Below are 24,501 nucleotides of genomic sequence, written 5' to 3' on the forward strand. Positions count from 1 at the left end.
GTGGGTTACTTGGCCCACTCCCAAGTCTACTGTTCTTTGGGTTGTCCATGAATACTTTTTCATGCCTGTAGCTCCTTGAACCCAGGAGGTCTTATCAGAAACATGGCCACATGGTTCAAGTAGGACTGAATGTTGAGCCCCTGTATCCACTAGGAACTCGATAGGTCTCCCCTCCACTTTTAGGGTTACCCTGGGCTCGGGGAGGGGTGCCGAACCCCGTCCCCCCTAATCATTTAATTTATCCATAGCCCGGATAGGGGCCTTGGGGCGTCCTTCCTGTTGTTTTTTTTTGGGACAGTCTCTGGCCCAGTGTCCATACTCTTTGCAATGAGCACATTGATTTTTTTCTAACTGGGGGCGCTCTCTGTGTCTCTCTTTGTTTTCTCCTTCCACCACAATCTTTCTTAGTCTATGTTCACGTTTCTTTTGTTCTCCCGCAGTGGCAGCCAGAAGGATCCGAGCTAAGTTTCGGGTCTGGCGGTTATCAGCTTTTTCTCGTTTCTCCTCTGCAGTTTCTCTATTGTTATACACTTTCTCTGCCACTGTCACTAAGTCCTGAATACTCTTTTCTCTTAACCTATCTACTTTCTGTAACTTTCTCTTAATGTCTGGCGCCGCCTGGTTGACAAAATGTATTATCACAGCTGCCTTTGTCTCAATTGCTTCCGGGTCCATAGGAGTGTACCTACGAAAAGCTTTCTGAATTCTTTCTAGGAAAGCAGCAGGGCTTTCATCTAACTTTTGTTGTACATCCCCTACCTTAGCCAAATTGGTGGGCTTCCTTGTCGCTGCTTTGAGACCTCCCAATAGAGCCTGGCGATAGACCCGAAGCCTCTCCTTACCTTCCGCCGTGTTGAAGTCCCAGTTGGGTTGGGACAGAGGAAAAGAAGTGTTGATAGTGTCAGCATTGGTGGTGGGTTGACCATTGTCACCAGGAACCAATTTCCTGGCCTCATTCTGGATCCTCTCTCATTCCTCAGTGGTGAACAGGACCTGAAGAAGCTGTTAACAGTCATCCCAAGTGGGCTGATGGGTAAACAAAACAGTTTCTAACAGGTTAATCAAATCTCTAGGGTTATCAGAGAAATTGGCATGTTGTCGGCGCCAATTATAAAGATCACTTGTAGCAAAGGGCCAGTAATGGTGAGGCTGGTTCCCATGCTCATCAGGGGGCCCTATCGCTCGCAGCGGACAAACAGTAGAGTCTGCTGGTCCTGCCGGCGAGGCGGCGCGCCGGTGACGAGTATTTTGGGCAGGACCATCACGGTTGTCAGCACCCGGGGCAGGCTCTTCTTCCCTAGCCCCGGCTGGGACTGGGTCATTTTTTTCAGCCTGCTGTTGCGGAAGAGAGGGGAGAGAGTAAGGGGGAGGGAAAATAAGATCTTCTTCGGTCCCTCCCTGGAGGACAGGGTAGAGTGGCGCGGTCGGCTTGGTTTCGGTCTGCTTCTCGTCATCGCGCCCTCTAGGAGTCTTCTTGCTGGCTGTCAGGATTAACTCTGGCTGCTGTTGCTGTGAAGGCAAAAAAAGCTTAACCCATGGGGGTGGGCTAGAGATCAGAAATTTTCAAATGGCAATGTAGGGTACCTGGTCGGGATGAAGGATGGCTTTACGAACTCTGCATATAATTTGTAAATCAAAAGCTTCCTTGGGGGGCCATCCTACCCCAAGGGTGGGCCACTCCGAGCTACAGAGGGTGATGAACTTAGCCTTTTTAATTTCTAAACTTAGGTTATGAGCGCTCTTCCTAACTTTCTTGAAATGATCTTTCATGAGGGAAAGAGGGGTAGTCACAGTCTGTCCCATCGTCTCAGTCCAAGTCAGCACAACAAATAGACAAATAAACACAACAGAAAAACACAAGGTGAGACAAAACCGTCCTCCGCCTGATCGGAGGCAATGCAAATGGGACGACGGCCTCGTGCCGTGCCGCGGGAGCAACCCGCACCGTCCCTCCAGGAGTCTCACTGACTCGTACTCTTGGGGCACTCCGTCCCCACCAGCGGAATCCGGAACGTCTTCCAGGATCCCAGGTCGGCGGCCCTTGCAGCGCGTCCACCTAGACCGTCTGTCGACCTTTCCAGAAAATAGGCCCAGACTTTACAAACACAAAAAACACTCACCAGCTGGCATCGACCCTCTGGTACGGGAGTCCTGAAGGTCTTGGGATCCCGGATGAGCCCCCAAATGTTGTGCCCAGATTGTGAAGTCCCAAAGACCACCAGGAGGCCGTTTCCGATGTAAGCACACGAGGGTCGTTTATTCAAGCTTAAGCAGGGACTCTCAATTGTCACCAACACAGCGGATCGAGATTGAGAGCCCTGAGTCCCAAACTAGCAGGGTTTTTATTGAGAATACAACAAGCTTTGGTTATTAGTAGCCAGGTGATTGGTTAATACTCAATACATATGAAGTGTAGGGTTTTGGTTGGCTAGGCTTTGGGGGTCGAAGGGGATTATGTATTGGTTTTTGTGAGGGAGAAAGGGGCAAAGATTAACGGCTGATTGTTACATACTGATCGTTAGCAGACCCACTGACTAATGGCCGCATCTATCTTGTGTGGACAGTCAGCTCATTAACCGCTTATCTTATAGATAGTGTGCCTAGAACGCTCTTTCCCTGGGTACACAGGTGGTTGGGTAATAAACTCAGGAATTTTAAGTGGTGAATTCTTAGTTTAAGCACAAATTTGAGAGAACAAAAGAGACGGCTCCAAAATGGAGTCATTTTGGTCCCACAGGAATTCAACTCCCAGTACCAAAAAAAAAAAAGAAGCACACACACAAGGGCCATGCATCACAGGACCCGTGTCTGTGAGATTCACAGCAGGCAGGTCCATAGAGAAAGTGGAGCGGTGCCCGGGCTGGGGGGATACGGGGAGGGGGCTGTTAATGGTGGTGGGGTTTCTTTCTGGGTGAGGACAAAGTTCTCAGTTGGTTCCGGAGATGGTTGCACAACTCTGAATTCATGGAAAACCACGGGAAGTGCACACTTTAAGTCAGAGGATTGAACCATACAAGAATTACACCTCAAAAGCTGGGTGTGGTGGCAGGTGCCTGTCATCCTAGCACTCAGGAGGCTGAGGCGGAAGGGTTCAAGGCCAGCCTTGGCTACATAGTGAGTTCAAAACCAACCTGAATTGCATAGTGAGACCCTGTCTCCAAAAAACAGGAAAAAAATGAATTATATCTCCATAAAATTGTATTTGGCTGTTTGGTACTGAGGATTGAAGCGGGGGAGACTCTACCGCTGAGCTACATTGGCAGCCCATTTTATTATTTTTTACTTTGAGACAGGGTCTCACTAAATTGTCCAGGCAGGACTCGAACTTGTGATCCTCCTGTCTCAGCCTCCTAAGTACCTGAGATTATATGCATGTGCCACCATGAATGGAAATAAAACTTTTTTAAATGAGGGAAGGAACTTGTAATCCCAGCACTCAGGAGGCTGAGGCAGGAGGATTGCCACAAGTTTGAGGCCAACCTGAGCTATATAGTGAGACCCTGTCTCAAAAAACAAAATAAATAAAATAAAATAAAATAAAATAAAGGAGGGAAGGACAGGGGTAAGGAGAAGACCACTTGGCTGGTCTATCTTGAGGAAGGAAAGAGGGACAGAGGGGAGGAAGGAGTCTTCGAGCGAGTCTTGAGTCCCGGCGCCTGCTGGAGGGAGGGGGTAGCTGGAGGCCTGGGCCAGGGTGTGGGAGAGGAGACAGCGTGTTTTGCAGCCCCTGACGCACTGACACCCCAGGAACGTCACCGTTTATCCCTGGGTTCTGGTTACCAGGACAGCCGGCAGGCTGGAGTCCATGCTGGCCACCAGGGGGCGCCAGAGAAGCGCCTGGCGCGCCGACCGCAGAGCCCATCGAGGTCCACCCGGCCCCACCCTCTGACCTGACCCACAGGTGCCCCCAGAGAGCGCAGGGCACCTCCCTCACCTACTCTACACTGCAGGCACAGCGGGGCCTCCTGAACCTGACTTCTGTCCCTGCACCCAACCCTGGGGCAGGTCTGCTCCCTGCCTCAGCCTCCTGCCTGTCTCTCGCCCCCTCGGACCCCAGCACCAGGCCCAAGAGATTTTTCTAGAGCCCAGGCTCGACCTGCCTCTCCCTGCACAGAACCATCCATGGCTTCCCAGTGCCCCAAGGAGCCAGGCTCCTCACCGCAGCCCACACCCCGTGGAGGTCAGGCTCCTGGGGTCTCAACTTCAGCCCCTCAGCCCCACTCTGTGGTCCACAGTCCACAGGAATGAACTGCTTCCTCTGCTGTCCCACTTCCAGGCCCCTGCGTCCTCTGTCCCTCTGACCCCCAGGCCACACCTCGCTCTTTCTGCTCCACCTCCTCATATGCCAGGCAGCCTCCACGTATCCATTGGCAGCTTTAATTCAGCAGCTACTGCACACCAAGCTCTGTTACATGAACCTGAGGACCAGAGACGTGAAGACAGACCAGAGCAGCCCTCCTTGGAGAGCTCATGGCCTGGGCGGTGGGGACAACGTGACACCCCATGTAATGAGAAGAATGGGAGAAACGCAGGTTCCCACTGTGCTCTGAGCCGGGTGCTTCATATTCAGCAGCTGACTGTAGGCTCACAATAGCTCTGTGAGGGAAGCACAGTGAGTGACACCATTTGACAGATGAGACAGCCGAGGCAGAGAAAGGTGACGACGTCATGAGTTGAGGGGTGGTGAACATCTGTAACCCCAGCATTTGGGGAGGCTGCGGCAGGAGGACCCTGGGTTCAAGCCCAGCTACATAGCAAGACCTTGTCTCGAGAAAGGAAGGTGAGGTCGCACAGGGTCTCGATGGAAGAGCTGGGAACAGGACCCAGACTTTTATCTTGTTCACTCCGCTCAGATGTTGCGGTGCACCCGTGAGGGGACACACGGGGGTCTGCCCTCTGCAGTGGGACACGGGGAGGCCAGCGCTGGCCCACATGGGTCCGGAGGGGGATTTCAGGCTCTGCGTCTGCACTGGGCCCAGTCAGCAGGAGACCAGTGTCCCGGGCCGGAATGGCGTCCTGGACCCCAGGCTGTGTCCCCCCAAAATCTGCCCACAGGGGCCCCTGCTTCCTGCGTGCCCGCCCCGGAGCACCACCAGCGTCTCAGGGCTCCCTCCCGGGTTCTGGGTTCTCGGAGCTGTGGCTCCGAGCTGGAAAATGAGGAAGTGGTGGGGAGGAAGAGGCCGGGTGGGGGGGACCCAGAGTCATTACGGCTCACTGGGGAAAACCCTTCCCTTCCGGATCCCGCGCCTCTGTGTGCCAAAGGGCTTGTGCAAGCTCTACGGCCCCCACCCCCACCCTCCGGGGTGTTGTTTGCAGCCCTCGAGGGGCGCAGTGGTGGTGTGGGTGAGCTGGCACCGCGTCTCCAGCTGGAGGGGGCCTTGGGAGGGTCGCAGTGGAGCCCCTGGGTCGTGTGTGAACTAAAGGGAAGAAGAAAATTAAACCAGGCATGAAGGTGCACGCCTGTAATCCCAGCACTCGGGAAGCTGAGGCAGGAGGATCACCACGAGTTAGAGGCCAGCCTGGCCTCCATAGTGAAATTTTGTCTCAAAAAAACAAAGGAAGGAAGGAAGGGAGAGAGAGAGAGAGAGAGAGAAAGAAACCCTGCCATTTCTGAGGCAACCAGAAATCCAAGCACTGACTGGGCATTGGACGACATTAAGGAAGTATTGGCTTTATTTTTACTTTTTTCATGAAATAATGGTTTTGTGAGTGTGTTTGGTTCTTTCTTTGTTTCTTTAGTACTGGGAATGGAACCCAGGGCCTTATACATGCTAGGCGAGCACTCTACCACTGAGCTACACCACCAGCCGTTCTCGATATTTTTTGAGACAGGGTCTCACTATGTTGCCCAAGCTGGCCTGAAACTCATGACCCTCATGCCTCAGCCTCCCAAGTAGCTGCTATTATAGGCGTGCACCACTGTGCCTGACCCTAATGTGCCTTGCAAAACGAGTCCAGGTCTTTTAGAGATACAGTCGGAAATATCGCTACGGATGAAAAATGTGCAGTGGCTGGAATTTGCTTTCCAAATACCTCATCCACTGGACCAAGCAGGGGTCAGAAATATTTGGCAAAAAAGGTCGGGCCTGTGCTGAACATGCAGAGACATTGTTCCCTGAACAACACAGCGTAACAACTGTGGACACAGCAAGTGCTTGTATTAGGTATCATCAGTCACCTAGGAATGCTAAAGTGTAAGGCGGGGCGGCCACGGATCTGCGCAGTCCCCATTTATACAAAGGCCTGGAACATCTGGGGATATCAGCGTCTGAGGGGTCCCCGACCAATGCCCTCTGGCCACGCAGGGACGACTGTACCCCAAGGGTAACTTACTCCAGGTGTGACTGTACCCAGGGGTGCCAGCTAGCCAGGTCCCATCCCAGGGCCTTTCGGTCCCTAGAGACCCTGGCTGTCTGTTGCCTCCACACCCCCACACTGCCCTTCACTTCCTGTCCCCCATACCTTATGGAACAGCCCAGTCCCCTGGGGCCCCTCAGCCCAAGCCTGGACCTTCCCCTGGGTCCCCAGGCTGGGCCTTCCCACCGCTCAGACCAAGGTCAAGGGGCTGCCAGGAGCTGGGCATGGTGACCCACGCCTGTAATCCCAGCACTCTGCAGGCTGAGGCAGGAGGATCACTGTGAGTTCGAGGCCAGCCTGAGCTACATAGTGAGACCTGCTATGGGGGCATCTTCCATTCAGAGACCTGGTACCTCGGTGACCACCTCCTCCTGCTCTCCCCACCTCCCTTGAACTCCCCAAAGACCTCCTGCCTCGGGGCCTTGGCACGTGCTGTGCTGCCTTCTCCCAAGTCCCCTCTGCCCCACAGATCCAGCCAGAGGCATCCTGTCACCACCCTCAGCCCCAGCTCCCCCCTCCAGCAAGGCCCTGACCTCCTCCCTGAAGGAGCAGCCGTTGCTTATCTCTGCCTGACCTGGCTGCTATCTCACTGTTTTATTGCTGCCTGTCTCCCTCCCAAAGGACCCAGCCCACAGGGGAAGCAATACCTCTGTGGTCTGTGTCTCCAACACAGCTTGGCAAGGAATCAGGGCTCAATAAATATTTGTTGAACAATCGAAAGACTTGGAAAGCCCCGGGCTAAGGACGTTCAGGTGGGGACTGGGCTAAGCTCACCCCCTGCCCGCACCCTCTGCTCTTTCCAGGGTGAGGACTGGGGGGCACGGGGTCCTGTCTGTCCCAGCCCAGCCAGACCCACCCGGATCTGCCAGGTGGCCCGGCAGCCACACGCACGGCAAATATGGCCACCAATGCCACCTCTGTGCAAAGGGAGGGGACCTGGGGCCAGAAGCTGCGACAGCACCGAGCCCTCAGCCCCGCTGCCCTGTAGGGCAGGATGGACGAGGTCCTGCGAAGCCCACATCCTCAGAGCCAGCTGGCACTTGCTGGGTGGGCAGGTGGCACAGAGGGAGAGAGGGAGGGACAGCAGGGACAGTGGCCTTGGGTTCCCCAGGGAGGCAGTGATTCGGCTGGGAGATAAGAGACCTGGGGATGGAGGAGATAGAAGAAAACGAGGTCACTCAAAGCAAGGGCACAGGGCCACCGCATCCCTAGATGGCTGTGTGGAGAAGGCAAGGCTGTGACTTCGCCAGGTGGTGTAGAGCCTCGGTTACCTCACCAGCAAAGTGAGCCAGGGAAGGGGGAGCTGGATCCAGTGGCAGGAAAAGCCAAGAAAGTACAAAAAAAAAAAGTCACAGGTCCCGGTGGGGTGGCACACACTTGTGCTCCCAGAGCTCTGGGAGGCTGAGGCAGGAGGATCACAAGCTCCAGTCCAGCAGGAGCAACTTAGTGACTTAGCAGACCCTTTCTCAAAAATAAGAAAGGCCTGGGGATGCAGCTCAGTACGAAGGCCCTGGCTTTGACCCTCAGTATCCCAAAAAGTCATGGGCTGGCACAGTGGCACACACACATAATCCCAGATACTCAGAAGGCTGAGGCAGGAGGACCATAAGTTCGAGCCCAGCCTGGACAACTTAGCGAGACTCCATTTCAGACAAAAGAAAGAGAGAATGAAAGCAAAAGGAAAGGTTGATATCAGTGAACTATATCTACACCCCTATCCCTTCCCTGACCCAGCGCCACCAGCGGAAATACCATGTGAGCCCTGTGCACAATTTTCAACTTTCTGGCGTCACATGAGGAAAAAGTAAAAAGAAACAGGTGAAATGAATCGATTTAACTCAATGCGTGCAAAATGCTAGCATTTCAACATGAAATCAATACCAGAATGAGCTATTTCACCTCGTTTTGGATGCATAAGTTTTCAATATCGGGTGTGCATTCTGCACTCACAGCTGATCTGGGTTTGGAAAAGCTATAGGCTGGTGGCAACCGTAGGGGACAGGATGGCCGGCCAATCACAGCTGCCCCTTCCCGGCTCCAGCAGCCTCTCCAAGGCAGCCAGACCCGATTAAGACCACAGTCAGGACCTGGGCATGGTGGTACATGCCTGCAATCCCAGCATTAGGGAAGCTGAGGCAGGAGGATCTCTGTGAGTTCGAGGACAGCCTGGGCTACAATAGTGAGGCCTTTTCTCAAAAATAAATAAATGAATAAATAAAAGATCCAAGTTGATTCACATCTGTCCTCTCTTCAGAAACCTCCCAGGGGCTCCCATCTCAGAGTAAAAATAGCCAGAGTCCTCTGGGTGACCTGTGAGGCCCTGCAGGATCCCTTCAATACGGTCTCAACCCTCACTACTCAAGTCCAGCCTCACTCACCACCCCTTCCCTCTTCCTCACTTTTCCCCAGACACTCCTGCCCCAGGGCTTTTGCACCTACTGTTCCCCCAGCCTGTATGGCTCTTTCCCCAGATTTGCCTCTCACTGAGGGGCTACTCCAGTGTGGCCTCCTGCGCTGAACAATTCTCCCAGCTTCCTGCTACTGTGTCTGTGCCAGTCACCTCCAGCACTCTCCCTGCACTGTTTCTCCACAGCATCCTCTCTGCCCGATGTACTGTCACCCACTGTGTCTATCAGCCTCCTCACATCTCCCCAGCCAAAAGATCGGCCCTGGCTCTCTCCTGTCCAAGGCTGGAACCCCAGCACCCGGAACAGAGCCGGCACACAGGAGGGCTCAATAAATGAGTCAGCGCACATGTGCGATACCAGCACTGGGAGCCTGAGGTGGGAGGATTGCCATGAGTTTGAGACCAGCCTGGGCTACGTAGCCCTTCTTGTCTCAAAATAATAAAATTTATTTATTTTTTGTTTGTTTTGTTGTTGTTTTTTGTTTTGTTTTGTTTTTGGTACCAGGGATCGAACTTGGGTCCTTGTGCTTGCGCGGCAGGCACCGGAACCACTGAGCTACATCCCCGGCCCAAAATAATAAAATTTAAAAGGGCTGAGGATGTAGCTCAGTGCAAAGGTCCTGGGTTGTTCAGTCACCAGTACTGGAAAAAAAAACCAAACAGATTTCAGAAACTGTTCCTCCCACCTGGACCAAAGACCCGGCCTGGGGAGCCGCAGTGGGAGGCACTGCCGGCCAGGCATGTGATGCCTGGGGGACAAAGCCTGGCTCTGCTCCAAGCCTCTCTCAGCCCAGCCTGTGAGCTGCTTGGCCGGACGTCACCAGAAACCCGGCCTCCCCTGGGACTCCACCTGCTGCAGGCTCCCTGGTGTCGGGTTCCACAAACACCCTGAGCCGAAGGGCGGTGGGGACACAGTGGCCATAGCCTGGCCCTGCCCTCTCGGGGGTCACAGACGGGGGCCCAGGACAGACCTATCCCAGGGAGAGCACAGGGCGGCCAGCCTGGGATAAGGAGAGCTGGGGCAGCCCCCGAGGGTTTCCTGGAGGAGGAAAATGGGAACCAGAGCTGGGGGAGCAGACTGCGGTCATCTTCTCCTGAGCACCCAGGGCATCAAGGCAGGCTCTGAGCAGGGTGGGCAGAGCCAGGCTTAGGTTTCAGGAAGACCCTTTGTGCCATATGAACAGACCAGGGGAGCGGGGGGGCAGGGGTGGGGTAATGGGGGAGCTCCCTGAACAGGTAGAGGCCAGGGTAGGGGTGCACAAAGACATGTTTAAGAGGCAGTCGCTAGTTGGGTGTAGTGGTGCACACCTGTTATCCCAGCACTTGGGAGGCTGAGGCAGGAGGATGGCTGTGAGTTCAAGGCCAGCCTGGGCTACACAGCAAGCGGGTGACTTACACACAGAAAGAATGATACACACTTGACATGCCAACTACTCAGGAGGCTGAGGCAGAAGGATCAAAAGTTCAAGCACAGCCTGGGCAACTAAGCAAGACCCTGTCTCAAAATAAAAAGAAAAAGGTCTGAGGATGTAGCTCAGTACGAAAGGCCCTGGGTTCCACCGGGAGGGCTGGAGGGAAAAATGGCAGAAGCAGCAGTGTGGGTGTGAGGGTGCTTGGGCTGATAAGTCCACGTCCTGGTCCCAGCGATGGGGTGGCCCCGCCCCCGGAAGAGGACCAGGGCTCACCTGGGAAGACGCTGAGGTCAGTTTGGGGCAGGTGAGAGAGAAGCTCAGAGAGACACTGAGACACCAACGTGACACCAGGATGCTGTCCCGGGCCTTGTTGACAGCGGATCCAGGACAGAGCAGGGTGAGGTGAGGTCTGGGGGGGGGGGGGGGGGACGGGACAGCGGGCACCTGAACAGCCCCACGCAGCAGAGCCCTGCCCTGAGGGCAGCCTGGGACTCACCAGGTACAGGGAGGCAGGGGACAGGGGAGTGCAGGGACGGCCCATCCCCACCAGGCTGCCGGGCCTCAGAGAACCGGCACCTGTAGCCCTCGAGACTCGGGAGGCTAAAGCAGGAGGATCACCACGAGTTCAAGGCCCGCCTTGGCTACACAGTGAGAGCCTGTCTCAAAAAACAGAACAGTAGGGCCGGGGATTTAGCTCAGTGGTTTCTCTGCCTGCTGTGCAACCGCAAGGACCGAGTTCAATTCCCGGTACCAAAAAAAAAAAAAAAAACAGAACAGAAAGACACAGGAAATAATAACACAATTGTCAGGAGGCCCTGAGGCCTCAAACCCCTTCACCTTCTCAAAGATGCCTTCCTAGGCCCTCCACCTCCTCCACACCCCAATGTAGGAGGCAAACAGAATAGATTTCACCTTTTCCTTGTTGATTCCATGAATGCCAGGGCCCTTTTGCCTCCACCTGGCAGGGATTCTTTTCATCCATCTTGCCCCGGTTCTCCCCAGCACCCAGGCTGGGGCTGGCACATAGCAGGTGATCATTAAATATCTGTTAGGTGAGTGACAAGCTGAGCAGTTACTCAGCTTGGCTTTTGTTTTGTGGTGCCAGGGATTGAACCGAGGACCTCTGACTGAGCTACATCCCTAGTCTTTTTTTATTCTGAGGCAGAGTCTTGCTGAGTCATTCTGGGCTGGAATGTGGATCCTCCTGCCTCCCCCATGCTGAGATTTCAGGGGTGTACTGAGACTCCTGTGCAGGAGCCCCAGAGGCCATACTCCTCAGTGCTCAAGTCTTCTCTTCAGAATGACTCAGGCTGGGCATGCTGAGCCCCACAGAGATTCCGAGGCCAGCCTGGCCTGCATAGGGAGACCCTGTCTGAAAAACAGAAAAAAGAAAAGGCTCAGTATTTGCATAGATACCTGACACTTCCTCCCACAGACTGAGTCACCTTTCTGTGATGAGTCCACTGAGCCACGCAACTTTGTGTACGCCCTGTCGCCTGCGTTGTTTAGGGACAATGATGAGGACCAAAAGGCTCTGTATGTCCAGCATGTGTGCAGCTTTCTGTAGAATATTTTGCTCCAGGATTTGTTGAATGAAGGAGTGCAAAGTCCACAGATGCAGGGGGAAGTGCGCCGTTATTACTCCCACCTCCCAGAGAAGGAAACTGAGGCCCGTAGCTTCCATGCTGAGCTCTGGATCAGGGAGGCAGGGAGCAGGGCAGCCTGCCCACAGCCTGAACTTTTTCTTCCCCAGTACTGGGGTTTGAACCTAGAGCCTTCACACTGAGCTACCTCCCCAGCCCTTTAAAAACAAATATTTTTTGATACATGGTCTTTTGAGTGCTGGAACTGTAGGTGTGCACCACCACACCCGGCTCAAATTTTTGCTTTGGGTCAAAAGACAGCCAAGGCCCATGGGCAGAGAGGGAATCGAGCCCTCAAGAAGGGGGAGAAGAGAATGTGGGTGCCAGGTCCTTCGCAAGAGGCCACTAAGAAGAGTCCAGATGTCCGCCCCTTTGGAGACAGAGCTGGACTGAACTCGGCAAGTCAGAGTCTCTGCTCGTGCCTCAGGTTCTCCAGATGCAGACGGGGCCCTGAAGGACGCTGCCTCACAGTGGTAATACCTGGTGGGCGCCTAGATCGCCGAGGCTGGAGTAAGGCCAGGCCACCACTTCTGGGTTAATTCCCTAGTGACCCCCGAGCTCGGGGGGCCAGGGCCCAGGTGGTCAGGGACAACCACCCTCAAATCCTCCCTGGCCTCCTCCCCCCCCCCCCCGCCCCGTGACCTGCTTCTTTTCCCAAACCAAATCCAGGCCTTTGGCACAATGAGGGTTAGGCAGCTGCCCCAGGAGTCCTGACCAGGTCGTGGCCCCTGGCCGGTGCCCGCCACACCCACCCTGAAGCCCAACCAGGGCCCCAGTGCTTGGTGACTCGATACTTCCAAATTCAGGTGATCTCCCCCAGCTCCAAGTCACCAAACCCTCCTGGGCCCGGTGGCAGACGGAGCCAGGCACCAACCAGGAAGGACCTCCAAGCTCCAAGCACCACACACCAGTGTCCCTGTCCCTGAGACCCAGCCTGTGCTAGAAGATGGTGCCAACCGGGTGCAGCTGGCTTGTCCTCAGTGGTGAGCGAGGGTGGCACCCCAGGCCTCAGGGAGGGGAAGGGACCCCAGGCTGTGACAGGGAAGGTGTGAGCCAGAAAGCCAGCATGCTGTGGAGGGAGGGCAGCACACAGATAATGGAGAGGTGTGCAGGGTGGCTCTAGGGACTCCCTCACGTGGCCACCCCATAATAAGTAAGCTACAGAAGCCATCACCAGTCCTAACCTGTTGCCCCTCTGCCCTGAAGACGGAGCTCCAGGCAGCTGCTGCCCCTTCTCGGCCTCAGTTTACCTCTCTGTGAAATGGGTCCTTTGTAGTCCTCATGAGCAGCACCGATGACCACTCACTGTGCGGCTGTTCCCAGTGCTGTGTATCCACATCCCACGGTGGGGGTCCCACTCGTGACCCCACCTCACAGATAAGAAAACCGGGACTCAGAAAGGTGACATCAGCAGCCTGGGCCCCACAGCCAGAAAGTGGCAGGGCCCATGCTAGACCAGAGCCATTAATGCCGGCCACATTCCTTCAGCGGGGAAAGCACTGGAAACCAGGCCAGGCCTGTGAGTGCTTCTGCGTAACCAGGGCCACAGCCACCAGCTCTGGCAGCAGCACACTTCCAGCCCCAGCAGCCCTGACCAGCTCTTGGCTTGGGGCTGATCTGTTCTTTGAGGAGGAAAGGGGATCCCATGGCTGCTGGGGGTGGGGTTGGAGGGTGGACAGGAACCTGCGTGGGGAGACCCTGACGTCTCACAGTTATCTGGACTCAGCCAGGCATGGTGGCACACGCCTGTAATCCCAGCACTCTGGGAGGCTGAGGCAGGAGAAATGCAAATATAAGCCCAGCCTGGGCAACTCAGCAAGACCTTGTCTCAAAAAATAAAAAAAAGCTGAGATGTAGCTCAGTGTGAAGACCCTGGGTGCAATACCCACCACCTAAAAAAAAAAAAGATACCAGAAAGGTCATGTGGCTGAGATGTTGGGAGAGAGAAGGCTGCAGGTTTGAATCCTGCGTTGCCGGACCTCGGTCCCAAGCACCTGGGCTGGGAACGCCTCCTCTGAGTCCGGTCAGCTCTGCTGTCCTGCGGGTATGTGATCGAGCCTGCCCTGGCCAACCCCAGCTCCTCTTCCTCAGCCGCGGTCCTGAGTGTGGGCGCTGAGATCTCCATCACCCCCGAGCCCGCCCAGCTGGCCCCGGGGGACAATGTCACCCTGCTGGTCCGCGGGCTCTCTGGGGAAGAGCTGGCCTACACCTGGTATGCGGGGCCCACGCTCAGCCTGTCCTACCTGGTGGCCAGCTACATCGTAAGCACGGGCGACGAGACCCCCGGTCCGGCCCACACGGGGCGGGAGGCCGTGCGCCCCGACGGCAGCCTGGACATCCAGGGCCTCCTGCCCGGTCACTCGGGCACCTACATTCTGCAGACACTCAACAGGCAGCTGCAGACCGAGGTGGGCTACGGACACATGCAGGTCTATGGTGAGACACCCTGCCACCCTGCCCCCTGACCGGGCCTTCCCAACTCCCTCCTGAGCCCTCCTCTAGAAAAAAAAAAAAAAAAAACTAAATCAGAAAAAAAAAGGTGGAAAATAATATTCACCTCCTTCCGGATGGCTTCCAGGATTACATCAGCCTCCACACCCCAATCTCTGCCCCTCCAGCCGGCAGGGAGAGCAGGGCACCGCCCCATCTGGCCACGCCCCTTCCGGGACCGAGGCCTCGGAGCAGGTGGTGCCCGGCCCCCTCCCCCTCTGTCTCCTGCGCCCACAGAGACCCTGGCCCAGCCCACGGTCCTGGCCAACGCCACGGAGCTCGTGGAGCGGCGCGACACCCTGCGCCTGCTGTGCAGCAGCCCCAGCCCCGCGGAGGTCCGCTGGTTCTTCAACGGCGACGCCCTGCCGGTTGCGGTCCGCCTCGGCCTGTCCCCAGACGGCCGCACGCTGACCCGGCACAGCGTCCGCAGGGAGGAGGCGGGGGCCTATCAGTGCGAGGTGCGGAACCCGGTCAGTGTGAGCCGCAGCGAGCCCCTCAACCTGACCGTGTACTGTGAGTGCTCCTGGCGCCGCCACACACCCGGGGTGACCCTTGCCGACAGGGAAACAGGCCAGGAGAAGAAGCCCGAGGGCATGTAGCCAGTCAGGCGGGCCGGGATCGGGAAGCGGGGCTCCCTCTTAAATGCCCTTGGCCTATCTACACCAGCCAGGCAGGCTGGCCCACACCTGTAAGCTCAGCATCTGGGAGGCTGAGGCTGGAGGATCTTGAATTCAAGGCCAGCCTGGACTACGTAGTGAGACCCTGTCTCAAAAAACAAAAACAAAATGTGGAACTTTGACATCACCTTTGACACTGAGTGGCCCTCCAGTCAGAAGCAGTCCCCGAAGAGAAAGGACACAGGAGTGGTTGGCTTTGAAAGGGAGCAGGAGAGGGAGTAGTGGGGAGCTGGGAGGGGACATAACCAAAAAGCATAACCAAAGCTCACAGTCACAGTTGTTCCCAGGGCAGCCGGTGCTGTGTGGAATCCTGGGAAAATAAGCCACTGAGATGTACGAGAGCAACGATATAGAAACACCAAGAACCCAGAATCCCAGGGCCCTAGGACACCAGAGAATTCTAGATTCCAGAAGCTCTGCCTTCAAGACTCTGAGACTCCTGGAAACTCTAGTAAAAGAGATGCTTAGAGGGCCGGGGATTTAGCTCAGTGGTTCCACCGCCTGCCTTGGAAGTGCGAGGCCCCGAGTTTGATTCCCAGTACCAAAAAAAAAAAGAGAGAGAGAGAGATGGTTAGAACTTTAGGATCTAATGTTAAAATCTTATTCTAGAAACTTAGCCACACAGATTTTCTAGAATTTTAGAATGCTGTAACCTAGAAGCATCTTGAAGCCTTAAAATTCTAGACTCTTAGAATGGTTTGCCAGGGGGGAAAAAAGATCACCAGACATTGGGCTGGGGATTTAGCTCAGGGGTTCTGGCGCCTGCCTCGAAAGTGCAAGGTTCCGAGTTCAATCCCCGTTACCAAAAAAACAAAACAAAATAAAGATCACCAGGCAGGCACCAGCACTTGGGAGGCTGAGGCAGGAGGATCACTGTGAGTCTCAAAAAACCAACCCCTACCCCCAAAAGAAGAAAAATCCCTTAGAACTTTCATTTAATAAAGCCATAGATTTGAAACCTCCCTTGAAATGTGCTGGCCCTACACACTCTTCACAGAATACTGAGATTTCCCCCGGAGGGGAAATAATCCTCAAGATCCCAGAGCAAATTAGAGATCAAGGTGGGTTTCCACAGGCCCGAAGTGTCTCTTCCCTCCAGGGGCTGAGATGGGCCGGCCTGGTGGAGAGAAATCGGGTGCCACCTCCCCTCCCGCCCTCTACCGTCCCCGTCTCTCCCTCCTGCTCGTAGTCGGCCCGGAGCGTGTGGCCATCGTGCAGGACTCCACCACCCGCACTGGCTGCACCATCAAAGTTGACTTCAACACGTCCCTCACCCTGTGGTGTACATCCCGCTCGTGCCCGGAGCCTGAGTACGTATGGGCCTTCAATGGGCGGGCCCTGGAGAACGGCCGAGACCACCTCAACATCAGCGGCATGGCGGCCGCCCAGGAGGGCACATACACGTGCATTGCTAAGAACCCCAAGACACTGCTGTCTGGCTCTGCCTCGGTGGTGGTCAAGCTCTCCGGTGAGTCAGGCCCTGCCCGCCCACCACCTCTCCCCTGGAGGCCCTGCTGGACAGTTAGGCCACCATGTGCCCAACAGAGGATTGGAAAGTGGTGAATTCTAGACCTCTTTGATGGCCAAGTGACCATGTGGCCCATTAGGTGGTCTCCTCTTCACCCAGGTGCCAAAGGAGAGCACCGATGCCCTGTCACGTGGACACCACATGGCCCATCAGAGCCTCTTCCCGAGGGCCGGCAGAGTGGGGATGGGTCACAGCCCCACTTGGGGTGGCAGAGTGGGGTTACGGATGTCCCTTCATGGGGATGCCACTGTGGCCACCAGCAGCTTGGGGCTGGGCATACCCATCCCTGCCACACCATCTCCCAAGCTTCCTTGCTGCTGACCAGACTGTGGTCGCGGCATAGGTGGCAACTGGAGAGTCACCGCCGATGGGTGGTGGAAGGAAAACACCATGGGGAGGCCTTGTCTCCCTGCCTCTGTCCTAAAATGACCTAGTGGCTGAGTGCAGACTGAGCCAGTTTCAGACTTGGTTCTAAGGGAAGATGTGTCCATGCCCTGGGGATGACAGCTTTGAGCATTCAGGCCTCATTAATTCCACCTTGGTTCCTTCCCAAGTGCCTTCATCCCCTGGGGACAGTGGGGACCGTCCCTCCCCCCTCCCCCTTCCTCCCCTCCCCCTTCCTCCCCTCCCCCTCCCCCTTCCTCCCCTCCCTTTCCCCCTTTCCTCCCTCATGCTAACAGGTGGGTCTTGTACAGAGGGTGGATACTCTTTCACCCCCAGCAGGAATGGCAGCCCCCTGAGGTAAGTGGACCTCCTGCCCGCCTGGGGCTTTGGAGGTCATTCTTGGCGGGAAACAGGGTATGGACCAGACATGGCAGTGTCCAAGGTGTGCAGGCATGACAGAGAGCGGATATACAACCCTGAGGGCCTCCAGAAGCATCAGCAGCCCTGTGGCAGGTGCCAGGCGAGAGAGAGGAAGGAGACACCATCACTCCCCACTGGGGAGACACCAGTCAGATGGAGGAGACGCGGTCCCTGCCCATGGAGAGAAGACTCGAGCACAGGGAAGCACTACCCCCCCGTTGGAGGAGCTGCCAATCAAAAGGAAGAGGCAGCACTTCCTCCCCCAGGACCCCCAGGCAGGGGTGGGGAGCAGGACACTCAGGCTCAGTGAGCCTCCAGTCAGAGCGGGGAGGCAGAGGAGCAGAGTTTCCATTCTTATAGGAAGAGAGGCCTGGAGGAGACAGGACCTTGTTTTTTGAAAATTCCTAGTCTGATGGAGAAGACAGGGCCCTATCTTTAGGGAGTACAGGCTCCTAGTTTCTAGGAATTTCTAATCTGAGGAGAAAGATCTGCCACCTAATTTGTGGGGTCCCCAGAAGATCTGCCCAGTCATGTGCGATTTCCCAGTCTGATGGAGGAGACATGCCCTAGTCCCCCTAACGGGGAGTTAAAGAGTCCCATATTCTGGGACCCCTTGATCTGGCAGAAGAGAGAATTCCCAACCATCCGATGGGGGAAACATGGCCCCCCATACTCTGCAATTCCCAATCTGATAGGGGAGATATGGCCCCTGTATTTTGGAAATTTCCAATCTGATGGAGGAGACATGAGCCAGTCCTCTAGAATGTCCAGTTTGATGGCAGAGACACCAGTGCCCAAAGCCTGGAAATTCCTAGTCTGATAGGAGATACGCATCCCAGGCAGGCTCCGCTGGGATAGAGCCAGCACCTCCACCACCACGTGTCCCCCACCCTCTGACTCCTCCCCAGCACCTGCACAGGCTGTGCCAGCCAGCGGAGGCCCAGATGCGCCAGCCAGGTGGGGGGGACCCATCCTGCCTGTGCAGTCCCCTGACCCAGCCCTGCTGTCTCCCCAGCGGCAGCCATCTCCATGATGATCGTGCCAGTGCCAACCAAGCCCGAGGAGGGCCAGGACGTGACCCTGACGGTCCAGGGCTACCCCAAGGACCTGCTGGTCTATGCCTGGTACCGTGGGCCAGCCTCCGAGCCCAACCGGCTGCTGAGCCAGCTGCCATCAGGGAACTGGATCGCGGGCCCGGCGCACACGGGCCGGGAGGTGGGCTTTGCCAACTGCTCACTGCTGGTACAGAAGCTGAACCTCACGGATGCTGGCCGCTACATGCTCAAGACCGTCACTGTGCAGGGCAAGACCGACACGCTGGAGCTCGAGCTGCAGGTGGCCCGTGAGTGTGCGGGGGGGGGGGGGGGTGCTGGGCCTCCTCCTCCCTCTGACCTGGGGTCCTGAGCCACAGGCTCTCGCCTCTTAGACTGACAACCCACCCAGGGGCGGAGTGCCTCCTCCATCAGAGGGGGCCACTGAGGGGGCTTCAGGCCTTCTCACCCTCCCACCGCAACGGGAGACAGTTTAACGGTGGGTGCCTCCCTCCCCCATCAGACTGGACAGAGTAAGGGGAGTCGTGCATCCCTGTTCACACTCAGATCCTAGGGAATGGAGCTCATGTGTACCTTTTCTCCTGGAGGTACAGACGGGACAGCGTTCCTGCCATCAGACACTGGAGTTTATCTCTACAAATGAAATAGCGATGATCTCCACTAAGACAGAGGCTTCTAGGTGTGGGATTTGTGTCTCCTCCATCAGACCGGAGGTCCCAGAGTCAGGGTCTGTGTCTCCTCCATCAGACTGGGGGTCCCAGAGGTGGACCCTGTCTCCTCCATCAGACTGGGGGCCCCAGAGTCAGGGACCCCGTCTCTTCCATCAGACTGCATTTCCAGAGGCCTGGAGCCCTGCTGCTGAGCCAGGTGCACTGGACAGGAAGCTCTCAGACTGGGAACGAGGTCACTTCCTGGGTCTGGAGTCGCCTCCACCATCAGACTAGGCACTTTCAGGAGTCCTGGGCCTGGGTCAGGAACGGTGCTGTCACCCTCAGACTGGCACCCTTCAGGATCAGGGACCCAGTCACCGCCCCAGCGCCCATTCTCTTCTGGGGTCGCCTCAGTAGTAGGCCCCTGGTCTTCGTCCCTGTCAGAGGGGTGGCTGCCCATCCCTTTGCCCACCCTGGCAGCAGGTGCCACAGAGCCGGGAATCCTTCTCACCTGTCTCTCTTCTCACATCCAGCTCCCTCCCTCGCACGACGACCAATGCCACCCTCCTGACCTTGAACCTGGCACAGGCTGAGCGCGGGGCGGGTGGGGCTGTGGGGTGGGCAGGGCAGCAGGAGGGCCGGGGGACTGGGGCCCTGGGCCTGCAGCTCGCTGAGGTCCCCTTTGTCCCCTTCGCCCCCTTGCCCGTCCTCCCCACAGCCCTGGAGTAGCAGCGTGGCCACTGCTGAGACCTCCAGAGAGAAGAGCAGTTCCTGTCACTCCCGCCTCCAGCAGGACGTCGCTGAGGCCCTGCTGCCTGTCTCCACCTAGAGTTAGAGCCCAGGGGCCCTGCTTCCTCCTGTTACAGAGCCACTCGGGCATAAACGTCTTGGTCAGCTCACGTGTGTGTGGCCTCTCCTTCTGCGCCGCCCACTGCCATCCCGGCGCATGCACACCCGGTCTCCGTGCCCACGCTTCCGGCTGGGTGGCCTGGGCTCGGGGTGCCCTGTGGCACCCCAGGTTCTATCTGAGGGTCCTGCTCCCGAGGGCACCAAGCAGCTGGTCCCACCATGTGATCCAAGATGCCCTGCCTACCCGGGGTCCCCTTGTGTCCCCTTCAAACCTCACCAGCACCTCCCAGACGCCTGACCTGAGGCGGAGGCCCTGGGGTCATGGGTCAGAAGCAGCCAGGGCAGAGTCCAGGCTGGGGGAGGAAGGGGCCTTGGGCGGGGATGGAGCTGCCCTTCTGCGTTTGGCCCTTGGAGTGGGATGCTGGGCGGTGAAGACCTCCAGAATGAGGGTATAAAATTGGGATTGTAGCCAGGCGTGGCTGCGCAAGCCTGTAATCCAGCACTCCAGAGGCTGAGGCAGGAGGACTCCAACTTTGAGCCCAGCCTAGGCAGCTTCTCTATTCAGTGAGACCCTGCCTCAAGAATAAAAAAATTTTTTAAAACTTTTCTAGGGCCGAGGATTTAGCTCAGTGGTTCGCCACCTGCTGTGCAAGCACAAGGACCCGAGTTCAATCCCCGGTACCAAAAAAACAAACAAACAAAAAAACTTTTCTAAAGGCCTGGGGATGTACACGAAAGCCAAGGCCCTTGGTTCAATCCCAGTAACAGTACACAGAGGCCAAGGAGCACAGGCAGTGGTTCACACCTGTATTCCTAGCACACAGGAGGCTGAAACAGGAGGATCTTGATTTCAAGGCCAGCCTGGGCTACATAGTGACACCTTGTTTCCAAAAAAAGGGGGGTGCTGGGGATGTGGCTCAGTGGTACAGCGTCTGCCTCAAAAGCACAAGGCCCTGAGTTCCATTCCAGGTACAAAAAACAAAAAGTGGGGGACAAAAAGCAAAACTCTCCAAGTCACTTTGTGGGCTATGCCACTTTGAGAGAAGTTTCCCCAAAATTCAGTGCAACACCTCCCACTTACACTGGCCAGTGCCAGGTCAGATCATCACCCTGGCTTCAGGGGGCCTGAGAAGTGCAGTCTTTCTCTTGGGTTTGTGGCTGCCCCAAATAACACGGGTTCTGGCATTCAGGAAGGCAGGGAGAACTGATCTCGCTGGGTGGGGCCTTTCTCACCTCTGCCAGGGGTGAGGCAGGGCTTGGGGAGGCGGGAGGAGGCGGGAGCAGGGCCAGGCATGGGAGAGAGCAGCAGCTCAGGTTTCTAGGTCAAGCGGATTCCGTGTCCTCAGGGCCCAGTGGCTCAAATGTCCCCAGTCTCAGTCCCCATCCCCGGGGTGTCTCTGGGCTCATCACTGTCCCAGCCCCAGCCTGGCAGTCAGGACAGAGTGACTTAACCACAGAGCAGCAGCCCAGTGTGATGCCGCATACCTGTCACTCCAGCACTCGGGAGGCTGAGGCAGGAGGATCGCTGTGAGTTGGAGGCCAGACTGGGCTACCTAGTGACACTGTCTTAAAAATCCAAAAACAAACAAAAAATCCAGACACAGCAGTTTACCGGTTCCCCCAAAGAATTCAGCATCAATTTCTTTTTTTGATGCCCAATTTCAGTGAATTCCTGCAACCAGCCCTGGAGGAGTTACCGCCAGTTCCTCCACTATACAAGTGAGGAAACTGAGGCACAAAGCTGAAGACCCCCCCCTGCACGGCCGCCCGGTGGGGGCGGTGCTCGAGTGGGCGCTCAGGCTCCGGCGGGGCCTGACCCTTCTCCAGAGCGCGCTGTGCCCGAGGCCCGGGTCGGGCGCCCTCGCCTGCCGCTGAGGGTTTGGCCTTGGCCTTGCCGGCGGAAACCCGGCCTCCACGTCCCGAGCCCAGCGCGGGGGACGCAGCCGCTTTCTGACTGGCCTCCTTCTCCAGGGCCTCAGCCAACCCTCCTGAGCTGGTCGGTCTCGCCGTGTCACCGCGACCCCGCGGGAGGCTTCGCAGGAATCCCGGCGCGAAGATTGAAGATTGCGTCCGGTTCTGCAGCTCCAGGGCAGGAGGAGCTGAGCGCAGCTGCTCTGACAGCGCCTCAAGCCTCCCTTCGACTTCGCCGCCGCCCTCCCAGCTCCCCCAGCTGCTCATTCAAAATGCAAGTCTTTAAGTAGGCATGGTGGCTCAGGCCTGTAATCCCAGCACTCTAGGAGGCTGAGGCAGGAGGAGCTCAAATTAGAGCAATTTAGTGACAGTGAAACTGTCTCAAAATGAAACAATAAAAAATAAAAGGCTGGGGTTGTACTCGGTGCAAAGGCCTTGAATTTCATCCCCATTGCAATCCCACCTCCCCAGCCCCTGCCTTGGCCCAGGAAGCTGCCTCTCCAGGGAAGAGAGCGGGAAGGGGCCAGGGACTTAGCTCAGTGGTTCTCCCCCGCCTCATAAACTCAAGGTCCTGAGTTTGATCCCCGGTGCCAAAAAAAAAAAGAAAAAAAAAAAGGAAAACCAGTCAAGGAAGGGAAGGTGGATTTTTAATAATTGGTCTAGGTGATTGGGTGATGATTTTTTTTTTTTTTTTGGTACCGGGGATCGAACTTGGGTCCTTGCAGTTGTGCAGCAGGCGGCGAAACCACTGAGCTAAATCCCCAGCCCCTTGATGATTTGTTTTGTAGACAAGAGTCTCACTGTGCAGCCCAGGCTGGGCTTGAACTCAGGGCAATCCTCCTGCCTTAGCCTCCTGAGTGCTGATTACAGGCTTGAGCCACCATGCCTGTCTGGTCTGGATGGTTTTTGTGATTTGGAAGTTAAGGGGCCCAGAGGCAGGGACTGATTGAGACCCCCCTCCCCCAGGCACAAAAACAGGAGGCCACTCACCTAGTTACTCAGCCAGGGTTTGGGCCAGAGAGGGCAAGACCCGGCCTCTCCTACCTCCCCCACAGCCTTGAGTCAGTCTTGGGGCCCTCACACACAGCCCCATCCCTCCCTGGCTCCAGACGCCCTTTCTCAAGTGGCCAGCGTGACCTTGAAGCCAAGCACACAATGGCCGTCCCACTGGAGCCCCTCCAGGGCCAGGAAGGAAGCTGCTCTGCTTCCCCAGGACCAGAGCACTGATGGGTGGAGGGGGCAGAGGAGAGGGAAGAGGGAGCCTGCACCCCGGGCCCCCCAACACCATGCAGGGACCCCAGAGGGTGTCCCAAGGCAGGCACAGGCGGGAGCCCTGGGTCCCACAGCCACCCTGCCTGTAGCTCAGAGAGGAAACTGAGGGCCCAGAAGGAAGGTCTCCTTTCCTCTCCCCTCCAGATTAAAGTCCAAAGTCCCCACTGAGCCCTAACCACCTGCCCGGCCGCACGCCCTCTTCCCCTCCCTCACAGCACCCACACGGGCCTCCTGGCTGCACAAACCATCAGCAACACCAGGGCCTCTGCACTGCCCACTCCCGCTGCCCCGTATTCTTCCCCAGACTCAGGCGTCACTCCATTCTGGCATCTGCTCATATGTCACCTTCTCAGAGGGGCCTTGAAACATGAAGTTGGCTAGCTTTATTTTTTGCAGTATTTATCACATGCACACACCCAACTTTTACACCTTTTTTTTTTTTTTGGCAGTACTAGTGATTGAACCCAGGACCATTGCCCTGAGCTACATCCACACAGTCCTTTTTTATATTTTTGTTTGTTTTTGTTTGTTTGTTTCTTTGTTTTGGTACCAGCGATCGAACTCGGGTCCTTCCACTTGCGAGGCAGGCGATGGAACCACTGAGCTAAATCCCTGGCCCTTTTTTTTATATTTTTGAGACAGGGTCTCCCTAAATTGTTAAGTTGCTTGGGCTGGGCTTGAACTCGTGATCCTCCTGCCTCAGCTTCCCAAAGTGCTGGGGTTACAGGCGTGTGCCACCACACCTGGCTTTACGTCCTATATTTTTTCTCACTTTTTTGTAATGGGGGGGTGGTTGTTTTTGGGTTTTGTTTTTTGAAAACAAGTCTCAGTATGTATCCCAGGCTGGACTCAGACTCACAGTGATCCTCCTGCCTCAGCCTCCTGAGTGCTGGCATCACAGGTGTGCACCACCATGCTTGGCATTTTTTTCTTCCCTTATGGTCTGTTTTCTCCACCAGACTGGGAGCTCCACAGAGGTGGGAATATGTGTGCTCTTCTGTTCACTCTGATGCTTCTCTCTTCTAAGCCAGTGCTCAGCACACAGAAGGTGTTCAATAAATCCCATTGTAGTGGTGGTGGTGGTAATGATGAGCAGACTTATCCTGCTTGGTAATGAAACTGACTGTAGAGCACTTGTATCAGTTATCACTGCTGTGTAACAAGTAACTCTCAAAGTTACCAGCTTGATTATGACACAGTTTCTGAGAATCAAGAATCTGGAGCCAGGCATGGTGGTGCACATCTGTTATCCCAGGACTCTGGGAGGCTGAGGCAGGAGGATCATAAATTCAATCCCAGCCAGGAACTTAGAAACTTAGCGAGACCTTGTCTTAAAACAAAAACAAAAAATAAAACAAGCCTGGGAGATGGCTCAGTGTGAAGACCCTGGGTTCAAGCTTCAGTGGTGGGGGAGGGGGATAAGTTTCCTGCATCAGCTGTAACACATTA

At 56.1% G+C, this 24,501-nt stretch overlaps 1 protein-coding gene across 1 annotated transcript; it reads left to right on the top strand.

Annotated features, from left to right (window-relative positions):
- Positions 1–13,837: 13,837 nt before the first annotated feature.
- On the top strand, positions 13,838–19,913 carry Ceacam16 (CEA cell adhesion molecule 16, tectorial membrane component; the record flags this gene model as incomplete). The annotated part of the gene is made up of 5 exons (XM_087200585.1): positions 13,838–14,255; positions 14,547–14,822; positions 16,176–16,454; positions 18,334–18,660; positions 19,739–19,913. Coding segments are annotated over 5 exons (1,311 nt in total), but the record flags the coding sequence as incomplete, so codon positions are not given.
- Positions 19,914–24,501: the final 4,588 nt, after the last annotated feature.

The sequence above is a fragment of the Heterocephalus glaber genome, unplaced genomic scaffold (genome assembly GCF_053883595.1).
Source record: "Heterocephalus glaber isolate CG9 unplaced genomic scaffold, H.glaber_assembly_v1.0 deba00001744, whole genome shotgun sequence".
Lineage (NCBI taxonomy): Eukaryota > Metazoa > Chordata > Mammalia > Rodentia > Bathyergidae > Heterocephalus > Heterocephalus glaber.